The sequence below is a fragment of the Passer domesticus genome, chromosome 3 (genome assembly GCF_036417665.1).
Source record: "Passer domesticus isolate bPasDom1 chromosome 3, bPasDom1.hap1, whole genome shotgun sequence".
NCBI classification, from domain to species: domain Eukaryota; kingdom Metazoa; phylum Chordata; class Aves; order Passeriformes; family Passeridae; genus Passer; species Passer domesticus.
The window spans coordinates 103,736,340-103,761,058 of record NC_087476.1 but is presented as its reverse complement, the minus strand read 5'-3'; the positions used below and the strand labels follow the sequence as shown (position 1 = coordinate 103,761,058).

Genomic DNA, 24,719 nt, shown 5'->3' with positions numbered 1-24,719 from the left:
GGTGTTGTGGTGAATGCTTCAAGTGTGGGGACACGAGGTTTGACTTCATTTTTCTCAGAAGGCTGATTTATTATGTTATATATTATATTAAAATACTACATTAAAACTATACTAAAAGAACAGAGAGAAAAGAATGATTACAAGGCTACAAAGAACAAGAATAGAATAGAATGCATAACAAAATCCTGTGACTGCTCACAGCCTTGGCACAGGTGGCTGTGATTGGTCATCAATTGAAAACAATCCACATGGACCAACAGAAGATGCACCTGTTGCATTCCACAGCAGCAGAGAGTTATTGTTTACATTTCTTTCCTGAAGACCTCAGCTTCAGGAGGGGAAAAATCCTAGGAAAGGATTTCTAATAAAATACTATAGCTACATTTAGGTGTACATAGATTTGACAAATTTGTCAAAGTATAATCTGCTAGAGGCAGGTGTTTCACCAGGAATCAATCTTTGCTGCCTAACAGTCAGTTATATTACAATTGTAGTACCAGGTACTGGGAGATATTTTCTTTCCTCAACACACATTGATCCAACCAAAAAGATCCACTTTATAAAAGACAGAAGAAAAAGACATACCAGAAGCAACAACAACGCTGTAATTGTCCTGAAATCCGTTTTCTGCTTTAACTTTTTCTTTCTCCTCATAATTCTTCTTTTCTTTATCTTCCTTCTGTTCATTAATTAGCTTAGCTGTAATACTGGGTGTATCTACATGGGGATGGAAAGGACAAGGACAAACAGAGAGAGGAAAGAAAAGCATTTCAAGATACTAAGTTGATTTTATTAGTTTCTAAGCCATTAACAAGGCCATTCTCAACTACTGTAACATTTCAGAGCTCCAACACAGGCAGCAATAGTCTTGCCAATAAGTACAAATTAATTATTACAGTAATTCTATCCTCTTCTTCCCCCAAAATTCTGTTCTCTGACAATTTAAATCTGTAACAGTTTAAAACCATTACTTGATGAGTCAAGTGTCTTCACATTAAAAAACCACTAAACCACTGCAATCAACCAAAAATGAGATTAAGTAAAAAATGCCTACCCAAATCCAATGAACCAAAAAACCCACAAAAAATCTTGACAAAACAACAAAAGCAAAAAATCCAACAAAAAAAGAAATACCAAGATTTTTTTTAAGGACAGCTGCAGACTTATTTAAACAGGTTCTTGTATTTGGGTCTGGGTATCTCTTGTTACATACTGATCCAATTTCAGAACTGGTAAATTCTCTTCCTTTGAAATTGGAAGATGCCTGAAGTACATTACGCAGCCAAATCTTGAGCTGTTTGCATAAGAGAACATTAGATTACTGCACTTCAACCATTTTGGTTCAATAATTAGTGTAGATCACAACTATCAGTATGTTATTAAATCTGATTTATTAAATCACTGATGATTGGTGACAATGGACAATTTAATATCCTGTATGGTACAACACTGGCACCAAAATGGTCAAGTAATTCTCCAATTGCTTCTAACTTGATTCCACACAGCCACAGCAGCTTTGAATACAACTCCAGACCTAGAAGTACTATCCAGCTACCTTTAACTGTGGGCCACCAGTGGGTGAGGTGCTGAAAGGGATGTGGTTTGGCTGCTTCGAAATATGTTATGATTTGTGCCTGAAGGCATTAGTCTGTATTAGAAAGCACTGGAGACTAAAGAAAGATACAGAGTATGAAACTACTGCTACTGAGGACTCAACATTCACACACACACTCTATGCATAGATCTGCGTGTATATATACAAACATGTGTGTATTCCTATATACACACATACAAATGTATCTATTTATAAGATTGTGTATGTTTTTGGCTCTTAAAAGATTTTCATCATTATTATTATTAGTAGTACTATTATTAAATTTCTGAGTTGCTCTAGTTCTGTCCCGTGGGCTTAATGTCCTCTTACTGCTGGGGAATTTAAAGGTCATTAATAAAATTATTAAAGAAGGTTAAACAATGATATTTAAGCTATTCAGCGAAATCCAGATTTGTTGTTCAGTTTTCTGACTCCAGCAATAACTCAAGGCTAAGGTGCCTGAAACACACAACAACTGGTACGCATCCAAGCAACCCTATCTGCTGTGTACTGCGTATTTTCTTCCTATGGTGAAGGGATGCAAGCAGAAGACCTATCAATGATTTTAGGATCCCTTTCTCCCCCTCTTTTTTTAAAAGCTGGGGAAAAAACAGAAAATGATTAAGGGTCTTGTGATTTATTCACGCAGAAAGTATGAAATGATTAATTTGAGACATTAACAGTAGTCAAGAAAAAAAGAAGTTAATCCACGGGACAGATTCCAACACAGGATCTTCATGACTTCCTATTACTGTAGAGGTGACAGCCTTTTCTTTATTTTCTACCCCAGTCCACCCCTTCTCTCTCATCCTAAACACACAGCTTGCTCCTCTTATATTCAAGCCTTCCTTACTCTATCCTAACCATGGCCCCCATAGAATGCCACACAAGAACCACAAAGCCAAGGCATAACAATGCAGTAGCAAACTCTAAAGTTGTGGTGCCCTGTCAAGTCAGCACTTGACCATTTTCGATTTCTGACATGACAGTTTACCACATCATCACATTCTCCTCTCCAGACCTTATTAGCACTGGCTATCAAGCTGACAACAATGCACCACTAAGGCAGCTACTCAGCACAGTTTATGTCACTGCTCAACAACTCATCCCTACCTCGCAGGAAGTGACCATCCCACCCATTACAGTAATGAGATCCTTGTGCAGTTTGTGGTCAGAAAAACCTTAGTCACATTTCACACATGACTCTCTGGACAGTAAATAAATATAGAATTCTATCAGAAACAGTAAGTTATTCCTTGATAAATAAAATACAAGCATTTAGCTATGAATGGATATTTTTCTATTAATATCCTAAAACACATCTTGTCCTAATATTCTGCTAAATAACATTTTAGTACTTCTATCAGCTTGTTAGATCAAATTTACCACCCCAACAAATTTGTAAATGTAAAAATTTTCCACAGATACAAAAAAACAATAGTTGCTTTTAACTCCATGAAGACCTGTCTCATAAATTAAAAGATGAGCTACACTGAGTTCCAAAGAAGTACACATTCAAGTAAACCTACATATAGGAGCATACATACCTAGTCAGATGAATGGGCAACTAAGTGCACACCCTTCAGTGCCCACCTCCCATATGGCAAAAACATAATTGCTCTAATGATCTTTGACTCTTCTTTGGTATTACAGAGTATCACATTTTAAGTATAAAGAGGAAGTCCTGGATTTACTTTTTTTTTAAAATTAGACATATATAAAACTGATTTTTCATTTAACATGTCCAAACAATTTTTGCTCTACTTATTAGTAGATAGAGGAGAATCAGCTTGCATCTTGCCTTGCTTTACCATGCTCTGGCATGGACATGACATCTTCAGTATGAATTCTACTCTCTAACTAATTTAAAAAAAATTATTAACCCTAATCTTTAACATATACTTCTGTTTTCTAAAATATTTAATAAGCACTAAAATTAAAGGTGAAATTAATTTTAAGAGTAAGATATGTATCATTTGGTGTCACAATCCATATTAGGGTCTGTGAAAGCCTGATCAACAAAGTTCCCTACAGACAGGTTTGTCTCTCAGTGTATATTGAAGTAGTATAACTGAATGTACTAATATTTAAAAAAACAAATAAACATATTAATACCTTAACATTATCCTCTCGCTGTGCATAACTTTAAAATCAATAGCTGAAAGTAAATTATACTTTTCATTTTCCATTTAGTACGCCAATGCATTTATATAGCAGACAAATGTATAACCATAGAAATTAGATGGAGCCTTTATCAAGGTCCCTTTCACAGAACATACATCTCCATCTTGAGATGTATCACTAAGTTCCAGGATATTTAACTGACAAAATTGGGGAAATGTAGTGAATGGATGAAAGACTGTGTTTTGAAGACTGATATTTGCAGTATCACTTGTATGGTCAAACAAACAACATCAGATTTTTTTTAAACTGCATTTAAAATAGAAGCAAAACAAAACCATGAACTACTGCAAACTTGCCTGACACACGATCAAGAACCTCTGCTAAAGTTGTTGAGACAGGCAAGTGAAGAGTACGAAATTTGTGTCCAGCTCCATACATTGGATGTTGAATTACATGACTAGTAGCATTAATTCTACCTTTGTACAGCTGAAAGGAAAAAACAGTCAACATTAATTATGACTTTAACACTGAGAAATAACTTAAACCACTATGTTCTTATAATGCCACATTAGCTAAGTAAAGCTAAATTCTTAGTATGCCAGAAAAGAAAACTAATACATCCTTCAAATTTGGGGGTATACAGTAAAAATGCATCAAATTAGGACATGTTTAGTTTTTGTAACTCAAAATAATTTGTTTTGAAAGCCTACAATATTTTTAGGACCAGAAACAGTATGATATCATCTTTGCTTTAAAAAAACCCATCATTTTACATAGCTGTAATATGAGAGAAAAACTGCATACCTGAGACTTGCAATTATTTAGGAAACAAAAACTTAGCTTTGAAACTAAATATCGAAAAATAACAATATACTTTGAGTAGAGAAAGATGATGTTTTTCTGTTGCTCTGACATGAGGAGGAAGTTTATTCTAGACTTAATATCTACTTTCAGTTATTATGACAGGTACCTTAGTCATGATTAGTTAAACCACTGCAAATATTTTACCATAACCTATTTTAGACAGCCCTGAGACCTGTTTATTAATATGAACTTACAGGACCCATTTATTATTGTGCAATGCAATTTTAAAAAAAAATGTGCTTCCTGACAACCACAACTGAGGTTCTGAAAAGCAGTTTTGGCAAGAACTTTTAAGATAAAAATGGGGAACCAAGCTTTGAGAGGTTATGTTGCTGGATATTCTAGAAGTATATCCTGTACTTCCATATTATTTTTAAGGTTTCTTTTTGCATCTTAGAGGAGGAATCATCTCAGTAAGTACAAAATTTCCCAGTGTTTTCAATAGAAGAAACTGAACTATGAAAACTTCAAGACATTTTTTCTGTTTTTACATATCTACTAACAGCTTTCTGTAAAAATCTGTTGCATGTAAAATCATTAACAGAAAACTGATGTCACCTTCACATTATCAATGGACCCGTTAACAATTACTCAGCCAAGTTAAAACATTTAAATGTTTGTGCAAAAACTGTATTTGTGCCTCCTTTTGCATTTTACACTATCCAACCCAGTTTGCCTCTGATAGTTCTCCTGTGGTACTTTACTCTGAGATGCAGAAACCAAAGTAGCAAATACTTTTGTTTGGATGGGAGTATCAGATCTTTTAAAGAAACATGTGGTTTGACCCTATTTTTTAGTCACAGCCTTCAATGGAGAGCACTTCAGACATCAATTGTAATTCTGTTCCAGTGAAGCATGTGGGACCATAAAGCATACATCTGCTTTATAAATTAATTCACATATTTGTCACTCAATTTATTCATGGCATTTTGGCTAACTGCTCAAGCATGTCTGCCAATTTTGACTATGACTGATCCTTAATGAAACTGCTAAGGACTATGGACCAGATATTGTATCTATATTTATTGCTAGTGTGTAAGGGTACTATTAAAAAGCCTTCTGTAAGATAAATTTCAGTTGTCAGATACTTTAAAAGCAGTATAGTTCCAACAAATATTTTGTGTTATTGTAACACAGTGCCTTGAATTTTCTTCTAAAATGATGAGTTACAGTTCAATAGCACTTTCCTTTCCAAAATTCCATAATGTGTACAGCAGTAAAAAGCTGCTAATATGTCAAAATTGAATATACTCAGACTTAAGATTTACAGGCTAAATTTATTCCACGTTTACCATACGCTATCAAAAATTCTTACTGGACAAGGTGACTGAAGAAACAAAGTCACTTTCTCATCCTCCAGCATCAGCTGCAAAAAAAGCCTCCTAATAAATCCTGAAATATTTCCAGAGGTTGGGAGGTTCCCACGCTGAGGAGAGGACTGGAACAATTCACAGAGAACCTGAGAATGCAAAATGATATCAGATTTTAAATATTTCTACATTTAGGTCTTCAAAATATAGCTCTACACAGCCAAAGTAGGTAGTGCCCAAGGTCCACTTTCAGTAATCACACAAACCTGCTCACAAATGAGCACCACTGATGAAAATACCTGCAGCAAATAAGGGCCTTAATATAAAAGTTTAAAACGCTGACTCCAGCATCAAAGTAATTGTAAACATGGAGATGTCTCAATAAGATAAAAAAATGAAAATAAAGTAGTTCTAAAGCCAGCTTTTGAATCCATAAAGCAAACATTTCCCATGGCATAATGCACTATTACTCCCAGCCATTTCGGAGAACTGACTCAATTTTTTACTGAAGCCTACTTCTTCCTAGAATGTCATCATTTTTAATGCTGAAAAACCATTTTTTCATTATACTTGCATTCAGCTAGGTCTGCAAGGTTAATGAATGTGACAAAGATAGCTGAATCTGCTATAGAATGCCAAATGCAAAGCCATATTCTGCAATACCCAGTATTTCCTTGGACACAGGTTGCACAAGCAAACTTCCCAGGAAATCTCCTTAGTTTACTAATATTAAATATGTGTGAAGTTTGCTGTTCAAATTCCATTTCACAAAAGTTTAGCCCTATCCAATTAAACAGCCTTTTGGAGTTCAGTCTAAAGCTTATTTCTCTAAACCAACAGGAATACTAATCTATACACAGGACTGGACAGCCATGCTAAAACTTTTTATACGTTTCAGACTCAGATCAACAAGCTAACAATTTTAATATAAAATTTTTCCAGTCAATGACAGTTTACAAAACCCCAAGTTAATATAAAGAAAGGTAAAAAACATAGAAATTTTTCAAAGCTAGCCGTAGCTATTAATTAAAACATTATTATTTTTCTCTCTCACCTGCGCCATAAGTCTCTGGTTATTAGGATGGCAAGAGATGCACTGGAGGAAGAAGGCAACTGTTGCATTTTCAATTGCTGTCCGCTGCTGAGTGGTCAATCCTGTGGTTACAGTTGAAGAAAGCAAGCTGGACCTTGCACTGGTCTGTTGTGCTGTCATATTGTGTCCTCCAGAGGTAGCACCAGAATGGCACAACAGGAATAAAAGTGCTGTCCACAATGGATTGACTTCAGAGCCACCCAACCAATCCTTCATCATGTGGCTGTTGCCAACTTCTGTCAGAAACCTGAGAACAGGAGCAACCAGGTCTGCTGTGATGGGCATTTTATTAAAGTGCTGTGGAACATGGTGCCTCCTGAGCCTGTCCTGGGTGATATCCATGGATTGTGCAGTGCAGTCAGAGCTAGAAGTATGGTTAAAGCAAAAACTAGCAAGACTTCTTACCAGCAGTGAAGGCAAACCTGAGTCCAGTAACTGCTTGATAGCTTCAGGAGACTGAGATGAGGCAGCAAGAGTAGCCAGGTGAGACTCTGTTAGTGCAAGAGGGGCTTGTGCATTTTTAGAGTCATCTGTTAAAGATGAGCTAAGGTCCTGCTTTTTGCTGTCATCGGTCATAGACAGTCTATGCTGACACTGCATCGGAGGAGGAGTGATACCCATCCATCCCATCAGTAAAGAAAAATAATTTGGGTGGATGTGGCACATGGAACAAAGCAAACTATCAACAGCTTTCTTCAAAACCATGTTGCAGGGAAGAGACATGGACCAGTTAAACAGTGACCTGTGGAAGACAGAAAATCGTATCAATACATAGCCTGCCAGTTATTTTCCCCTTTTTTATCACTGGTTCATACAACATTTTTGCACTTTTATGATTTACTATTACAGAAGCTGCTGTGAAACATTCAATGCTGAACTTGGAAACTTCTTCTGGATCAGAGTAACAGCAGGACACTTATTACCCAAAATGCATTTCTCAACAGTATGTTTAAATTTCTTTCACCATATTGTATTTTAAATAGATATAAACCAGCTGCACACAAAAACCAGATTTTGGTCTTTCGACAGCTGTCATACATCTCATGCATTTTTAACCAACTGCAACCTCTTTGTTTTGTCAATTCTCCAAGCTGCAGCTGTCAGGGTCACACACATGACCCTATGTGTGTGTACAAAGGTCATTTACATGAAGCTCTCAATTCCTTGTAAGAAATTAAAGTACTTTAACATGTTTCAAAATTTTTGAAAATTTCCCTTATTAGGCATTTTCTTAAAGATGCTGCAAAGAAATGAAAGGAGCAACAACCTTCTTGGTTGGACAACACACCCTTGTTATCCTTACTTGACCTAAATTTAGGACACGAGTTAACAACAGAATTATTCCTCAGTGATTCTAAAATTCCACCTCCTTTGGCATCACATCCAAGTACTATTTGTTTCAATGCTAATGAAAGGCATATGAGTGCAGAAACTAATTTAGCTCCTGTTATTCAGCTTAAATTTCAGAAGGGGTACTTGTAAAGTAAAACGATAATACAGACTTGTCCAGAGTATGTGAAGTACTTTAAAAAAAGCCAGTTTTCCCAACTGCATTCACAGTATCTTGACATCACAGGTGTTACATTATCTTAACATTTACATACAGAGGAGAACATGCACTTCACGCCATTGAATGCTAAGTTTTCAAATTAAATTTGGATGTATTATTGTATCTTGCATTTCCATTTGAAGACAAGGTTTGTTTTCCCTCCTTTTGGATGGAAATGTTATACTATGTTTAGTCTAAGGGCACCCTAGGAACTCAAGGAACTCACTGGGTCTAACCAAAAGTTGGATTTATCACCAGTCAAGGGTTGATAAAATCCCTCCCCAACAGAAAAAACTCATCTCAGTGGCTAAATGATCTATAACTCTGGAAAAACAGTCACAATTTCCAAAAGTCCATATGTTATAAAGCTACACTTAACTCTTCTCCAACTATATATTAACACAATCCAAACGCCAAAATCTTCTGGATAAGTTCATGCTCTATGAAAAATAAAGGTTTTTTCCTAAACACATATTTAAAAATAACTAAGGGATTAGCATCTGTTGGCCAAAGCAAAAATACTGAAATGGAAAATGGGGATGATGGGAAAATATTCCCAAGAACAAAGTGATTTATCACATGAAGGAGAAACCTGGAGCTACAGCTAGAATCCATGACAATATTTCAAAAGTTACAATATCAAAGAAGATGAAGAATACACATGAGAAGTTACTTTTATTAGAAAAATTATTTGCCCATATAACTCTGACAAAAAAGCTTTTACATTTATTAAAGAATATATTTTATAATTTGCTCCAGATGGTGGCCTCTATGAGTGATAGCTTTATATTTGGCAGGAGGTAGGGGAACAGGGTCACACTTGCATACTCAAACTAGGTACAAACTGTCATTTCTCCCTGTGATGAAAACAACACACTTTCCCTCCAAAAGACAGGAATTCAGCTGTGAAACCCACTTTTATATAAATCTAATTGGGCTGTCCATTTTGAAAAGTCCATTTTTATTAGGGTTTTTTCTTGTTCAAATGATAAAATGTATCCTGAAAATGTATTTCTGTTAAAGCATATTGCTAAAAGGACTAATTGACATGCAATTTAAAATCCATAAACAGTTTCCAAAGATGAACAAGCTCATTTTGAATCAAAAAATATCACCATCACTGTATCACTGAAGTGTCTTTGGAAATTGTCTTGCTTGAAGTCATGTTGCACATATGTAAGAGCTCTACATGCTTGTACCTGTAACTATAACTTACACACTTGATGGTGTTTTAATGTCTGACTATGCCTAAAGGAGACTGGTTGTGGGAAAATATGAAGATTTCCTAAGGGCAACAACAAAACCATGTGCAAAGATCCCTTCATTAACTGCAACTGCATTCAACACTACAAATCAAAAATGCCTGACTAATGCTAGATACAGTAATTTAACAGTCATTTTTCTATAAACCATGTGAAACAATGTTATGTGTCTTTTTTGTTTTGCTTAAACGAAAGAGATAGTTAAGCAACATATACAGATGGTTAAGCAACATAAATTACAAACATTATGTCATATATTGTCATTTTGGGAATCACTAAGAGTATGCATTTGGTGTTTAGGGAGAACTTCTCTTTAGAATGCATCAAAATGAAGCAAGTTCATAGTTTAATATTCACTCTAGATTTTGTGCATTCATTTCTTTTAGATCAGAGTGGCCAGAACAGAAAGGAAAACTCCAAAACATATCCACCTTCCCACCTCTTAGCTATCAGTTATAGACGTTGGATACTGTGATGAATAAAACAATACTTCTATAACAGCATTCTGATGAAGATAATTTATATGCACTGTGAAAATTACTGCAAACAATTTCAACAAGAACAGTCCATTTAAAGACCTCATGAACAAAGCCATGAACCAGCTTACCTTTCACATATATGCAAGTATACACAAGGATCTGCAGTTTCATTTCAGATTTTTGGGTCTTTAAACATGATTATACCTGGAATATGTGACGTGCAGCTTTGAGTTTATAACTACAAAACTATCTGTTTGGATATCTTTAGGTAGCCACTCTATCAATTAGCTTCGGGTATGTCACTTTCCACTACTATTTCACAGTAAGTATCCTTCAAGTTGTATTATATCCATGAACAAAACAAGTTAAGCACAAAAATAATGGGGTGCAAAATTTTGCGTGACTTACTCAAAGAGCTCCCTGTCCAGCAATGCTGGCAAATCATATTCAACAAGCAATTCATAACTATGCCACAGAATTGCTGCTACACAATGCAGGTGGGAAGGAGATGGCATCAACAGCCCATACTCTCTGGTTGAGCTGTTGGGACAAATGTAGCTGACCCGGCCACTTTTTTTCATAGCTGCAACTCTTGCAGAATCACTGACCCATTTCAGCAATGCTTGAATTCTGTAAGACAAGATGATGTTGCACATTATAAACGAGCAAAGAAACACTTAGAGTCAAATCAGCTTGCTGGCTTTTTTTGTAATCCAATTTACACATTTATCTCTTTGAAGTAAAGTTCGAGAGTGAGCTCAAGCTCTTTTTTCTCAAGACTCAGATCAGGGCAAAAATTAATTTAAAAAATTTATCTTGGACAGCCAAATGTGAACCTTCTACAGACAAAGAAAATATAGCAGGTATCTGAGTCCTGACTATTTGAGAGAAAAGTCAGTTGAAAACCAAAGTTTTATCACATTTATAAGAGCAGAAATAGAGGGACAGCATTCCCTGAAAAGGATGAAAAGAGCTAGGACAGAAAACTGGGAGACCTTATTCAGATTTCTGCATTTCCATGCTGCCTCATAACAATCAGATTCCAAAAATGTTTGGTTTTGTGAACTACTATCAAGCCACTGTCTACCAGGTTATTTTTTGTATATGCTTCCATATGACAACCCAAATGACATTACCTATCTTTTGTTCCAGGGTCTTGAGTTGTTCCAAGCTGATAAAGAATGTCTATTGTGGAGTCAGAAGAGAGACCATTTAATCTTCCAAACAGTAAAGGGCTATTCAGATCTTGCCGCATTCAAAAAAAAAAGGGGAGGGGAAATAATAGAAGTACTTACATACATATTTTTAAGTGTTTCAATGACAATATTAAGTGTTTCAATTGCAATATTAACATTGAATTAAGCTTTCCCATTAACATAAGGATGAAATTTCTAGACACACCACTGTCTCAAAACTGGGCATTTTGTATGTCCAATGTAAGCTTTACTATGAAAGGAAAAGCCATTACAACATCCATCAGACACAGGACTTAGAGGTTGACATAGTAGGGCTTTCTTCAACATATTCCAAAAAAGACATGACTAATTCCAACAGAGCTGTCAAACCTCTTGCTTGACAGAAGTAGACACTTTTTTCAAAGTGTCTTATTTAACTCCAATTTTCATCAATGGGATTACATCTGAAGATTTCCACAGATTATTTCCTATTCAGCTCCTCCTCATTGTGTTCATCCTCTGCCCTGCCAGAAAGTACTTTCCTATCTAACAACATTCCAGCAAAACACAGGAGTCTATGTTGAAACCGTAACTCATGGCAAAGTAGTTACAGAAGCCATTTTTAAAAGAGTGTTTTCTGTTAGCAGTCTCAAACCAGGAAAAATTGGGTTTGTTTTCTTTCATTTAGAAGGTACAAAACAGCAGAGTGGTAAACCATAAATACAAAACCCCCATTGCACTAACACAACAGCTTCTGCAAAATTTCACTATGGGACATAGAATGTAGTTGTATCTTCATTATATACCTCCATACATAAATATTTTTAATGCTTAGTGCTATTCAGAATTCATACTGTCCTACAGACTATTGCTGCACAAATTCTGCTGCATTAGTTTTCCTTAGCAGCATTTGTGGCAGTGCTCTTTATTTTAGGACACACTGTGCATCCTACACTTCTTCAAAACCCATCTAATTATGAAAAACCAAACAACCCTGGCTGCACTGCTTTATCATGGCAGGACTACCCACATACAAAGACTGTGATACTTAGAAGCCCAACAAAGCACAATGTCAAGTTCTAGCAGCCCAGGTTCAGAATCAAAAAGCAACATGCAGATATACTGTATTTGTACTTTTATACAAGCAGTGCTTTTAAGCAACAACTGAAAAGAAATACACTGCACTCACCTGCAGGATCACTCCCTGATGCTGAGCAGTTTCTTAGAAGAATGTCAATCAATTTTAGGCCAATTCTGGTGGACTGAAGCCCAATTTTCACCAGCACAGCCTCAATGTTTGGAGAATGCATGCCACAGTAAGGGGACATTAGTAAAGCAGCACATGTCTGCAACAGATTAGCAGTGGGTGCTGCAGCACTAGCCATCATTCCTTCCAAATCACTTATGTGAGTGAGGCAGTGGTGTAATAATCTTAACCATCCAATACTGAAAAGAAAAACAGAAAAGTGAGCTAATGTATTATTTTATTGTATTATTTTTTATCTGTAGCACAGCTACGTGTATTAGATTACAGGACAAGTACTGCAGGAAACTTCTGTGACATGATCAAACATCATCTGAGCAAAACAAATGACTGAATTTAAGACCACAATGAAATACACATTAGTAATGCTGTTGCAATCATTGGATTAAGATTATAAGAAAGGCAGGCTCTGTGGGCAGAAAGAGTCTTAAGAGCCTGCAAGTTTTATTACTAAGGTTTTTCAAGATTTGTTGTTTCACACACATTTCTTCCAACAGGAAGAAATTCTTCCTTGTTGAAGGAAGGATGAAAGGGAATGTGTTTATATATGGGGATGGGTATGGGGCAGATTTGGTTTTTATTGATTGTTGGCTTTTTTCTTCTTTCTTGGGTTTTATTTGCTTGTGTATTGTTTTTTATTTACATTAAAATGAGTGAAAGTGCAACAGTAGTTGGCACTAAAATTATATACCTGCACAACTTCCCTGACATTACAAACTTCTAGGATCATATATATTTACAATAAACTACAGTGAACCTTGGAGAACCTTAAAATACATATAGAAAAAGCAAGGAAATCAAAAATGTGTTAGCTACTATATTTCCATTATGTCTCTCATTCTTTGACAAAATCGTTCAGAAGTTCTTTTAATAATAAATCCTGAGAAATAAACCTATTGTAATCAAATCAATTTGGAAACACATCTATTAGACTTTACACCACAATACTATTCAAACTAGAATCATGAACAAGATGGCAATCTAAGCTGTCTGTGAAATAAATGGCATCTTTCACTGACAAGTTCTAAACTAGCAGGTTGTTTCCACAACTAACCTTTACCACAGTTTTAAAAAATGCAACCTTTATTATAGATCCTAAATTAGGCTTACAATTTAATTTTAGGAATCATTTACTCATAAATTAATTGGATTCACCAATTAAAAAAGAGTAAGTTCTCTGTTATGTCTAAAATAAAATTTATGCCAAGTTTATTGAATATGTTTCATATTACTATCAAAAACTATTTACTGTTTACTATAGTAAAACTACTATGTTTTACTGAGATACTTACAACATTAAGCTGAAAGCTACAATAAAACATTTCAAGAAATGAGCAACATGCATTGACCTTCTTTCTTTAGATACTGGTTATTCTTGTGTGACTTTATTATAGCCTTTTCTTAAGTAAAAATATAGTATAATTTGGCTATAGTAATTTTCTTCACGGCTATTTAAGACCAAAGACCAATTTCAGTCATACAGCTTTTATAAATACACATTGAAAGTATTCATGTTCTCCAAATTTACTTATGCTCTCAAATTTTTTCTCTGCAAAAGAAAGGTTTTTTTAAACTTTCCCATGTGCTCTTCAAATTTATAAACATTAAGGTTCAAAGATGAAATATTTAAAATTAATGTGTTTTTACAATTTAGTAAGCTCAATTTAAAAACCAGGAAATCTTAAAAATCCACCCAGTAAATTACATTCCAAGTTGGAAAATGCTGACACTGTAAGAAAATTCCTTAAGTATTCATTTATTTTTATTTTTAAAATGAGTAAGAAACTCAAAATGCCACCTAACCAAATAAATGCTTTTGAAAAGAAATCTTGCTGATATGCCAGAATCATAAGAACCTTCAGCTCCTATTTCTGAAATGTTTGCAAACAGCAATATTGGATATGACTTCCACAAAACATTCCACCATTCTATTTCTACTCCTGCTACAACACTTATGTAACACCGTTGACTTCTGTAAGGATAAGAAGTATTTTGGCACTCCATTTTTTTTTGACAACTGCCTACCCATTAAAAACACAAAATGCAACTCAAAATGCTTTCCTGTGCTTTATATTCTCTCACCATTGCAGGGACAAAACATTCCCTTTTACACTTGCAGCCTAAGCGTGCTACTAAGGAAGGCAGAAGTACTGCTAATATTTCTCTTCATGTTGAGAAAGAAAACCAGGAAGAGTTTGCTACTGAAAGATCTGACTCAGAGAAGAAAACACCATAAAAAACCCGAACCCTAAACCATGAACTGGCCCCTGACAAACAAACTGTCCCCTGACACAGGAGCCTCACCTTGTTTTGGAGACCTGGTCCTCAGAGGGAAGGAAGGGATTGTTGACGGTGGCAGAGGAGGTGTTTCCAAAGGCAGTGAGGCCCAGCAGCTTGATCTGGGAGAGCCCCAGGGTGCTGGCATCCCGAGGGCGATGGAGACGAAGGCAGACAGCTGAGGCAACTTCAGCTTTTACCAGCTGGATTTTTATATAGGTGAGACCACTCGTGATAACAGGAGTTGACAAAGGTAACATATTGACACCATCTGCACTTATTTCAACAGATACTGATGAAGGGCAAGCTACAGAGTAAGATAAGAAGGTTTAACACTATTTTAAAATATGTACCAGTTTACCTTCATCATGGATACGCGGTCAACACTTAAAATTCAGAGAACAGAATGACTGAAATTATCTCAGGCAGACACTAGTACAGAACTGCAGCTGGAGAACTTGACCTGGGAGATGGCACATGTTAAAAAGCACAAGCATTTTGATACATGGTATATACAGTTTATTTCAAAGACTTCAGAGGAAGAAAAGTCCTGTTACGGAAAACAGTTTCCCTATCTGGGTTACAACAGCAAGAGCTGAAAATCTCATGTTTTTTCCCAATTACCATAAACAAGCATTTTGCCTGAAGAGCCTTAACCAATATCCCTTTCTCACTGGGCAAAGTTTTGGTGAGCAGGACAAAGTTTTTTGACATATTTAACATGAATGGCACATGACATATTTAACATGAATAGCTAGAAAACAAGCACAGGCAGGGACTTCCATTCTCAAGGAAAGCAGAATTATTTTACAGGCATTACTCAAACAACCTCCCAGCTTTAGTTCCACTGATTACACTCTTTGTATTGTATCCCAACCTTCACATTTTTGAACTGGCATCAACATCAGTGGATCTACTTACTTGCCAGAGAGGCCAGGTGAGGCTGGATGTGGATCTCCTTGAGCAGCACAGCTGCAGGAAGGTGAATTGTGAGATCACACCAAGCTTCCTCAGGTAAAAATATGTATGACCATGCAGCAGAGCGAGCCCGTCGGTGGGGAGGAGTAGCCTGCAACAGCACTTCAGCAGGCTGGGCAGTGGGGCTGCTTGAGGTGATTGAACCTTCAAAAACAGCACCATTCATGTTGATTAGTAATGTTTATTAATAAAAATCAGATTGATTTACAACCTGAACTGTGGAAAACACCTTTTTTTCCTGCCTCACCTCTTTTGCTTTATCAATAATATCCCATGTTTAATGCTCACTGCCCAGTTATTTTCTTTTACTCTGAACTGTTTTAAATAGGCAGTTTACATATCCACATGCATATGTATGCCCTTGAAATTTGCTACAGGAGAATTGCTACCAAAATTCTAAACTTACTCTCAAGAGTACATGACAAAAACAAACCAAACAGAAAAGTGCAAGTTAAACAGCATGCTTAGAACTTGAACTCAGTTAATTCACAGTTAACACATTTTAAATACTAAAATAACATACATTACTTAAAAGCCAACCTCTGCAACACTTTTTCTTAAAAAGGTTTCACATGAAAACCCTTTTCTAAAAAAGACACCAGAAGGTGAAAGCTACAATGAAACATTTTAAGAAATGAAGAACATATATTGAACTTCCTTCTTTAGACACTGGTCATTCTGGTTATTCTAAAAAAAACTGACCACTGCTGCTTCTTTTTCTACTCCTAGTATAAGTTAAGAATGATGAAGGAAGATGTAGGCTGTCTTCTTTAGAAGGTTACAGGGCATACAAGACCAGATGTGAGCTGTTCCAAACTCCAGCTACGTGGGGTGTTTTACTGTAAAGTAGCTATAGCCTGACCCCACCACTAAATGTCTAACAGCAGCTGGACATGGGTAAACTTTCATCCCAAAATGAATTAAGCCCATCTCAGAGAATAACCATCTGATGAGAATCAAAATGTACTATATAGACTACCAAATGATGGGAATTAGAATGTAATAAGTGAGGGCAACCAGAAGGTTAATTTTAAAAGTACACTCCTGATTGAAAGTCAAATATTAAGAGAGATGTCCTCATTGCAGAATATCAAGAACTGCAGCACCTTGTAAGCTGGAAGATAAGGTAGGCAAGAACCTACCACCATACATGCTTAGGATTTTTACTATTTAAAGCAATAAAGAATGAACACTTGCAGGATTCCTAAATTTACCATTCAGACATTTGTGAAGAGCAAAGTAGAAGATTTCCAGTGGCCCCTATTCTACCAAAGAAACCTCTTTTTATTGTCTTTCACAATGCCATTATTTTTGACACTCTTAAATTTGAATCACAGCACTGACTGGACTGCTTTCTCATTCAACAACCTCTCCAGAAATTTTAAAATTAATCCCCTCTTGTCAGTGATACAAACTGTATGAATACATTCAAGGCTGCACCAGGCTAGTGGGCAGCAACAGAAAACAAAGACACTAGTACCGAAAAGGAAAGCCTTTGTAAGATATTGCAGTACCACTACCTCTTAAAACACACACATTTTACTTAACTGGCAGCCATTGTATCGATATCAAAGCAGCACTGCAATTCTAACAAATGCTCATGAAGGCCACATGAGAGCATCATCAGTAATATCAGCTTTATGCTCCAGCTTCACAGAGCTCAGGCTCATTCACTATCATCCCACCAAGCCACGACTCTGTATGAGCTCCATCACAATTGATGTGCCTTAAAAGAAGTTACTGAGTCTTATTACATCTAAGGCAGATGGTGATCTGGAAGCAGGCATCCTCTAGGGGAGGAGAAAGGGGCTCACTTTGATGCATGACTTCATCAGACATGGTTCACTTCCTCTCCTTCTCTCCCCTGTCCACATGAGGTCTTATTACCTGGGGTGGAGGGGACTAACCTCATCCCTCAACATGCCCTTGGAACACCAGCAACCCCTCTCAAAAGAAGATTTAGTAGTACTGGAACATTTGATATTATTGTATTACTTTTTGTTAAGAACTTGATACATATTGAAATGACTAGTAGATTGAAGAGAAGGAAGCATTACTCACCCAAAGGTGCAAAATTGTGGATTCCTTCAGCATTATCAGGCTCAGAAGCGAGCACTCTGGCTTTCAAACTGCTGTCTGTTGCTTTGGTGGGACCAGAATCCAGGAATTTCATAATAGTTGAAACCATGCTTCTTGCTGTGTTAACAATAGCTCTTGTGCTTGTTACCATGTTGTTACAGATAAGTTGAACACCACCTGTGTATAATGTGGGCAGATAGAAAAAAATACAGCTCAGAACCACGCAATAGATTACACACAAGCAAAGGCCTATTTAGTTACCTGGCCTTGTTGACACATATATGTATTCTTTAAGTGCCAAAAAAATCTAAACCAAACTTTTCATTTGATGTGGCTGGAGAAAAGACATTCTTACCCATATCATGGAAGGCCTTCAGTGCCTCACTTGTGTCCAACACTCGTAAAATGAACCAGAGCAGTGGCTCAGATAACTGACATGTGGCAAGAGAACCCTAGAAGAAAACCAATTAAGAAATATATGGTTTCATATAAAATTAATACAGTAGACATTCAAATAACAGCTCTCAGCCTCCCTTTTTAGCAGGCAAAACTACCAGGGAAGAAATGCCACCACAGCTGACCTCTCTGCCACCATATGCAATACCATGTTCCACATAGTTCAATTCCTTATGCAGGCAAAATCTTTGGGGTATGGAAAAGCTCAAACTCAGGGGATGAGCATCTTCATGGAAATATGAGTACTGAGCATTAGAAGAGCCCAAATAAATGTGCTTCTCACTTGCACATAATAAAATATTTGTTCCATCTTCAAGCCTTTAGTCTGAAACATTTACAGGAATGTCAAAATGTCCTTAGAGAAAATTCCTTCCCTCTGCCACAGGCAACAGAGAGAGGCTTCCTAACTTCAGCACCCAAATGAAGTGAAGTTGTACAAATGTTAACATTTCTTTTACATAGCAATACTTTAGTTTTCTGACCTTACTACTGATTACAGAATCAACTACTTTGAAGGACAGCAAGTCTCAGGGAACTTACCTGCCTTCCCATGTACCCACAGGCCATGTAGGTAAGAATAGGCTGAAGCATCACTTGAACTGTTGTTGCTTTCTTACTAAGTGTTGTCAGGATAGTGAACAACCCGTCTCCAACTGATATTGCATCTAAGCCACCATGAAAGTTCTCATGTTTAGTCAGATGTAAGCCACTTGCACCTAAACGAAAGCAGACCGTTCAAAGGTCATAAACTGAGACCTAACAAACCATTAATAGCACATAAGAGAACTCAAGAATATTAAAATGTTCATATGGATTTTACAAAGTAAAAATGGAAAAGTTTCCAGGATCATATGACTTACAATTAGTGCTCCCAGATATGTATAAATAGGAAGACTTGACCCAGGAAGTCAGGAAATTTAAATCAAATCAGACCATAAAAATGAGTATAAATAGTGAAGGAAACAGGGTAACTACAAGGGTTGAAATCACTCTTAGCTAGAATCAACTGACATTTAAGATTGATCATTTTTTGACAATAATAAAGTTTCCTTGTGCTGCCAAAAACCTCCACAAACATTTAACACACACATTTCTATCAGAAATACCTCTCCTGGAATTCTGATTCTCACTATTAAAGCTCAGGATTTATTCATTACAATTTTTTGAATATTAATCATCAGCAATACTGACTATACATTGCTGAGGTTACAGACAGTAAGCAAAACACTACCCTTCCCATGGAAGAGACTACTTCCATAAATACAACTGCCTTACAAATCATAAGACTGGGATCTGGAAGAGCTGTTAAAAGTGGTCTTAGATTTAAATGTGTGACAACCACAGAGTAATCCTGTCCCATTTAGAGAAACTGTACAAACAAATAATAATAAAAATCAATGTGCTCAAGTGATCTTTGCAGCATGTCTTAAAGAAACCTTTTGGCAGTCTAACTGCCCGGTGTTGCACTTTGGCCATCTTTAAACTATCAAGAAAGCAAATATTGATAAGCAATGCATGCAGAGGAACAAATAAAGTAGTCCCAAGACCCAGACTCTGTCTAGCCTAGAAGAGTTCAATGGAATGAATGTAAGCTGGATTTGCTGAGAGGGAGGACCTTCAGGTGAGGACAAGATAGGACAGGAGGTGAATACTGTTACTGGTATGATTTGCACAGTTTGTCATTTACAAAGCAAAAAACCCTAATGGAACAGACACAATGGTCATAAAAGGAAAAACAGAACAAAAAAAGTTTAAAATTCATGTGGCAACTGAATTCCTCAGGGCCATCCTGGATCCTGACCATCTGGATTGCCAGATGCAGTAAATGAACACTATTAGCATAAATTTTGACACCAGAGCCACTACCTATCAGTAACATTTGTAGACATCTTCTTGTTTACCTATCCTGGTAGCACCTTTCCATACTGCATTAGTTACTACATATTTATTATTATATGCTGTTAACTGATTGTTGGATCCTATGTAACACTGGCTGCAGTCCTGCAAAATGGTTTTTTCACAGAAATAGTTCAGAGAGAGTTTAATATAGTTTTTCTTGAAGGAACTAAACCCACAAATAGCTGTATTACATCTTCCCAAAATACATGGACAGATTATTTTCAATAACCCGTATTAAAAACCCTTTGGAAGAACAATCCATTAAAAGGGATCAGCTGACCCAGAACACTAATTTCAATGAAAAACATTTTGAAAAAACTATCTTTCCAAATTGCCCTTAAAAAATGCAAAACAACTGCCAGACAAAAATCAGTGGTTTAGAAAGACATCAAAGTTGAGAAGACTATCTGAATTTCACTCTAAAGAAACACATACTCACAACAAACCACCATTCCCAGAACAAACTACTTTCAGTGTTCATAGAGGATTTGCAATATGACATCAACTACCCAAAGTGATGAAGGAGATCCTCTGGAATTAATTTCAGGAAGGTTCCAACAGCACAATCCCAGCTTGTCAAATCTTACCTCCTGTTTAATTTTACTACCTAAGAGATAACTACCTTTCCTCAATTGCTTTCATGCTGCAATAAACCACTGGTCTAATACTCATGAGGGCTCACTGAACAAGTAACTGTTTCCTGATAATAGCATTGGTTAAGTTTTATATCTGCTTAAAAGAGGCAGCACAGAAAAGGCCAGAGCAACTTCCTTCAAGCAAGAAAATCACTATAAAGAGCACCAAATTTTACAACTATTACACCTGAAATGGAGTGCACGTCTTGGTCTATCCTCCTGCAAAATCTTTTGCACATGGAGAAATCCATAGTATTTAAGCCAGTGGTTTAACTTGTGTAAATAAATTCTATGCCACCATCACGGCACAAAGTAAGTCACAAAAATAGGCAGTCTGTCTAAAAAAATGCACCTCAGATAAATGTCTGACAAACAGCAGCTTTGCTTTCTAAGTATCATCATCTCCCTTACTAATTCATAGCAGGAAGATCCCACTCACAAATATATGACTGCAACTCCTAGAACAAGACGTTAATGTTAACGCAATTTCTGGTGAAACAGAGGAAAAGTTTAGGTATTCTATGAAAGAGACACAATTGTAACTTGTATTTTCCAATATGATTTAAAAAAGGAAAATCATCCAATCCAGCAAACAACTGAGGTAAGATGTCTTGTACAAAGAAGACTCATCCTAATTCATACATAGACGCATGTGATGGCCACAGACTGAAATATAGGAAATTCCACTTAAACATAAGAAAAAGGCTTTTTCTATTTTAAGAATGATTGAACAACATAACAGGCTGCCCACAGCAGTTGTGGAGTTTCCACCGCTGAGGAACCAAGGTACTGAGCAACCTGCTCTCAACTGAGGCAGACTCTAAGTTTGTGCAGGAAGGCTGGATTAGACAATATCCAGAGATCCTTTAACGTTAAGCATTCTGCGATTCAGCAAATTCAAATGTCAAACACATTCCCGTTTGGTTTCAATTACTGTCTCCCACCTCCTGTTAGGGGCTTTTTTCATGCATCTGTTCCCCTTTAGCTTTTTCTCTGTCACTTTTTTCCTGTCATTTCTGTAATGCATTATTTCACATCTACACCCAGCTTATGAGTTTGCAGAAATTTTAAACGTTTCACCACCCGAAAGACCTTCCATGTTACTCAGACAACACCTACCAATAATCATGGCCATAGCACTGCTGTTACACTGGCCAAGCGCAGACAGAATCTGGCTCATAATTTGTTGGTTGGCCAACACCAAATCCGCCACGTATGCAGTTGATCCTTGAGTATTAGGGTTGCTTCCATTGCCATCTTTGCCTCCCGAAACCTTTTCCTCATCAGACACACTGTCTGTAGTACTGCTTGCTACTGGAACACGGGCACTGTATTCTCGGTTACTGGAAAGCGGCAGCTGAACTAAAATGTTGATCAGCTTTAGTAAATCAAACATGAGTTGATCCCTTGTCATTTCTCCACAAACTGCTTTGGCATCACCTGGACGGATAATGTTGGCAAAAAGCCCCCCAAAACAGGCTCGGGCACCCACAGAGCTGTCTGAGCCACTGCGAGACATGACTTTGTCTGAACATGTGATGTAATGATGCACAAGAAAGGTGATCGACTCAATTACTGCAGAAATGGTGCTAACTGATACAACTTCAAAATTCTGTTCCAGGGTGAATTCCAAGAGTTTCACTTGAGCATCCAGTGGTCCCTGGCCTGTCTGGAAAGCACCCCTGAAAGAAAAAAAGAAAAAAAAAGAAGAAAGAGAGATATTACGAGTTATACAGGTTTGGCTGTTTGAGTATGATCTTTGTCCTCAATTTTAAGGATTCAAAAGCACACCAGACTTCCAATACATAAAAATCCAGCTATTTTCAGAAATGCATGTGGAAGCAAAATCTGATCTTCCACCCACATCAAGCTTCTGTAATTTTTTAATATACTGGTCATTAAACAGCCTGCAGAACCTGCTCATGCCACCACCTTCCTGATACCACGAAGGATTAAGAGGTTAACTTTTAAAATGGATAGGATTCATCTTTTAGTTTTGTAATTCAGAAAATTTTGTAGGTAAATACTTGGAACAGGCTACATACAGACTGAACAGTTCAGTTCTTGGTGAAAGGTTTCCTACATATGCAAGAAAAACTCATGCAAAGCAGCCAGATAATACTTTAATATCATGAGGATTATTTAGTTGCTAACAGGAAATCATGACGGATTTTTTTCTTCCCACTGATTAATTTTAATCAAACTTTTAAAATTAAATGCAGAACAAACCAGTTTATAGAAACAGCCCTGAAAAAATATTTGGAATTTAAGTAATACTAACAGTAAAATACCGCTTTTCTTTACAATTAATCTTATGCTCAGACACAGTACAGTCCCATAATTATCTGTGTTCCTAGAAATAACAATGTAAATCCCCTCCTGCTGCTTTGCTTCCATATCATGGCAATTCACAAAAAAAACCCTAATGTGTTTCAAAAACTACACTTTCAGTGGTTTCATTAGCTTGTTTTAAACAAATGCTGGCCTGCAGACACACACTCCAAGATTCACTGTGAATTAATGATTTTATTGTATTATGACATGTCTCATAGAAATCACTGATCATCAATATAACCTGATAAACACCACTCCTATAATTTAAGTTACAAAGGTAAAATCTCTTGGAGAAGAGAGAAACCATTTTCTGTTAAGATTAAATAGATAACACAGAAGTGCCACCTACTGGGAGCCCAGAACTGAGGAAGCTCATCCCTAATTATAGAAGCCTCTGTCTGGAGATGAGCATAACATCAATACCAGAAAGAAATGCTTTCTAGTGTACTTCAGACTAAACAATTGCCTTATTTTCAGTGTACCACTGGAGACAGAATCTTTTGCCCATCAGCCTTGCCTTGAAGAAGCAGAACTGTGAAAGATGAGCCATAAACTCTTCTCTCTCCCTGGCCAGAGGCACTTCTCTACACTAGTAAGCATCAATAGGCCCCAGGAGACTGGGACAGAGTGTTTTCCACTGTCATGTGGAGAGAACAAAAACCCACCAAAGATAAAGCAATAAAAATGCATATTGCATAAATACAATTATGCAATCTCACAACTCATCCTACCATGTGAGAAAAGACATCTGTACCATTTTTACAACCTATGAATTTCTGGAATCTTTCATTAATTCAGACCTCTCAGAATACTTTTTTTAATACATAAGCTCATCAACGGTGTCCTTACTTTGGAAATTACTTCAACAAGATTTAAATAAAATCAGTCCAACATTTCAGTGCCTCTATTGACACTCTCTTACAAAGACAGCTGTGTGTGAATTCCAGATGCATTTTTCCATGTGCTAGGAGCAGCTCTAGGCCGGCTGCTTGTGCTGTAGCAACAATGATGATTTCCATTGACACCTAACTTACAGAATGACAAGGCACATACACATCTGAGTTGTGATTCACAATCACACAGATTTTAAAGAAAAGGAGGGTATGAAAGAACACAAACGTGTAAGATTTACCTTTCTGTTGAAAGTATATGTATTAATTTCAATAAAAATTCACTGAACATCTGAGGACAAGTTGAAGAAAGGTGCACCTGCAATCGAGTAAGAAATTCTTGCATAGCTTGTGTTGCTGTTGGCCCAACCTAGAAAAAAGACATTTTAGGAAGAATTTTATATAACTAAAATGTCTTCAATAACATTAACATCTTCTAAGAACAGGGAAGTATTGC

General features: G+C 36.6%; 1 protein-coding gene across 5 annotated transcripts in view; it reads right to left on the bottom strand.

The window, feature by feature from the left end:
- BIRC6 (baculoviral IAP repeat containing 6) overlaps positions 1-24,719 on the bottom strand; it is a 173,497-nt gene that overhangs the window by 68,395 nt on the left and 80,383 nt on the right. For 4 of the 5 annotated variants that reach the window (XM_064414806.1, XM_064414809.1, XM_064414807.1 and 1 more), the window contains exons 45-58: positions 24,505-24,632; positions 22,158-22,720; positions 19,045-19,220; positions 18,404-18,500; positions 18,031-18,225; positions 15,913-16,113; positions 15,019-15,298; positions 12,640-12,896; positions 11,412-11,520; positions 10,684-10,905; positions 6,947-7,727; positions 5,898-6,041; positions 4,075-4,204; positions 586-717 (exon numbers count right to left, since the gene is read on the bottom strand). In XM_064414806.1, coding sequence (XP_064270876.1) covers positions 586-717; positions 4,075-4,204; positions 5,898-6,041; positions 6,947-7,727; positions 10,684-10,905; positions 11,412-11,520; positions 12,640-12,896; positions 15,019-15,298; positions 15,913-16,113; positions 18,031-18,225; positions 18,404-18,500; positions 19,045-19,220; positions 22,158-22,720; positions 24,505-24,632 — 3,415 coding nt within the window. The remainder of the gene's footprint in view (positions 1-585; positions 718-4,074; positions 4,205-5,897; positions 6,042-6,946; positions 7,728-10,683; positions 10,906-11,411; positions 11,521-12,639; positions 12,897-15,018; positions 15,299-15,912; positions 16,114-18,030; positions 18,226-18,403; positions 18,501-19,044; positions 19,221-22,157; positions 22,721-24,504; positions 24,633-24,719) is intronic. The other variant, XM_064414808.1, reaches the window with a different exon arrangement.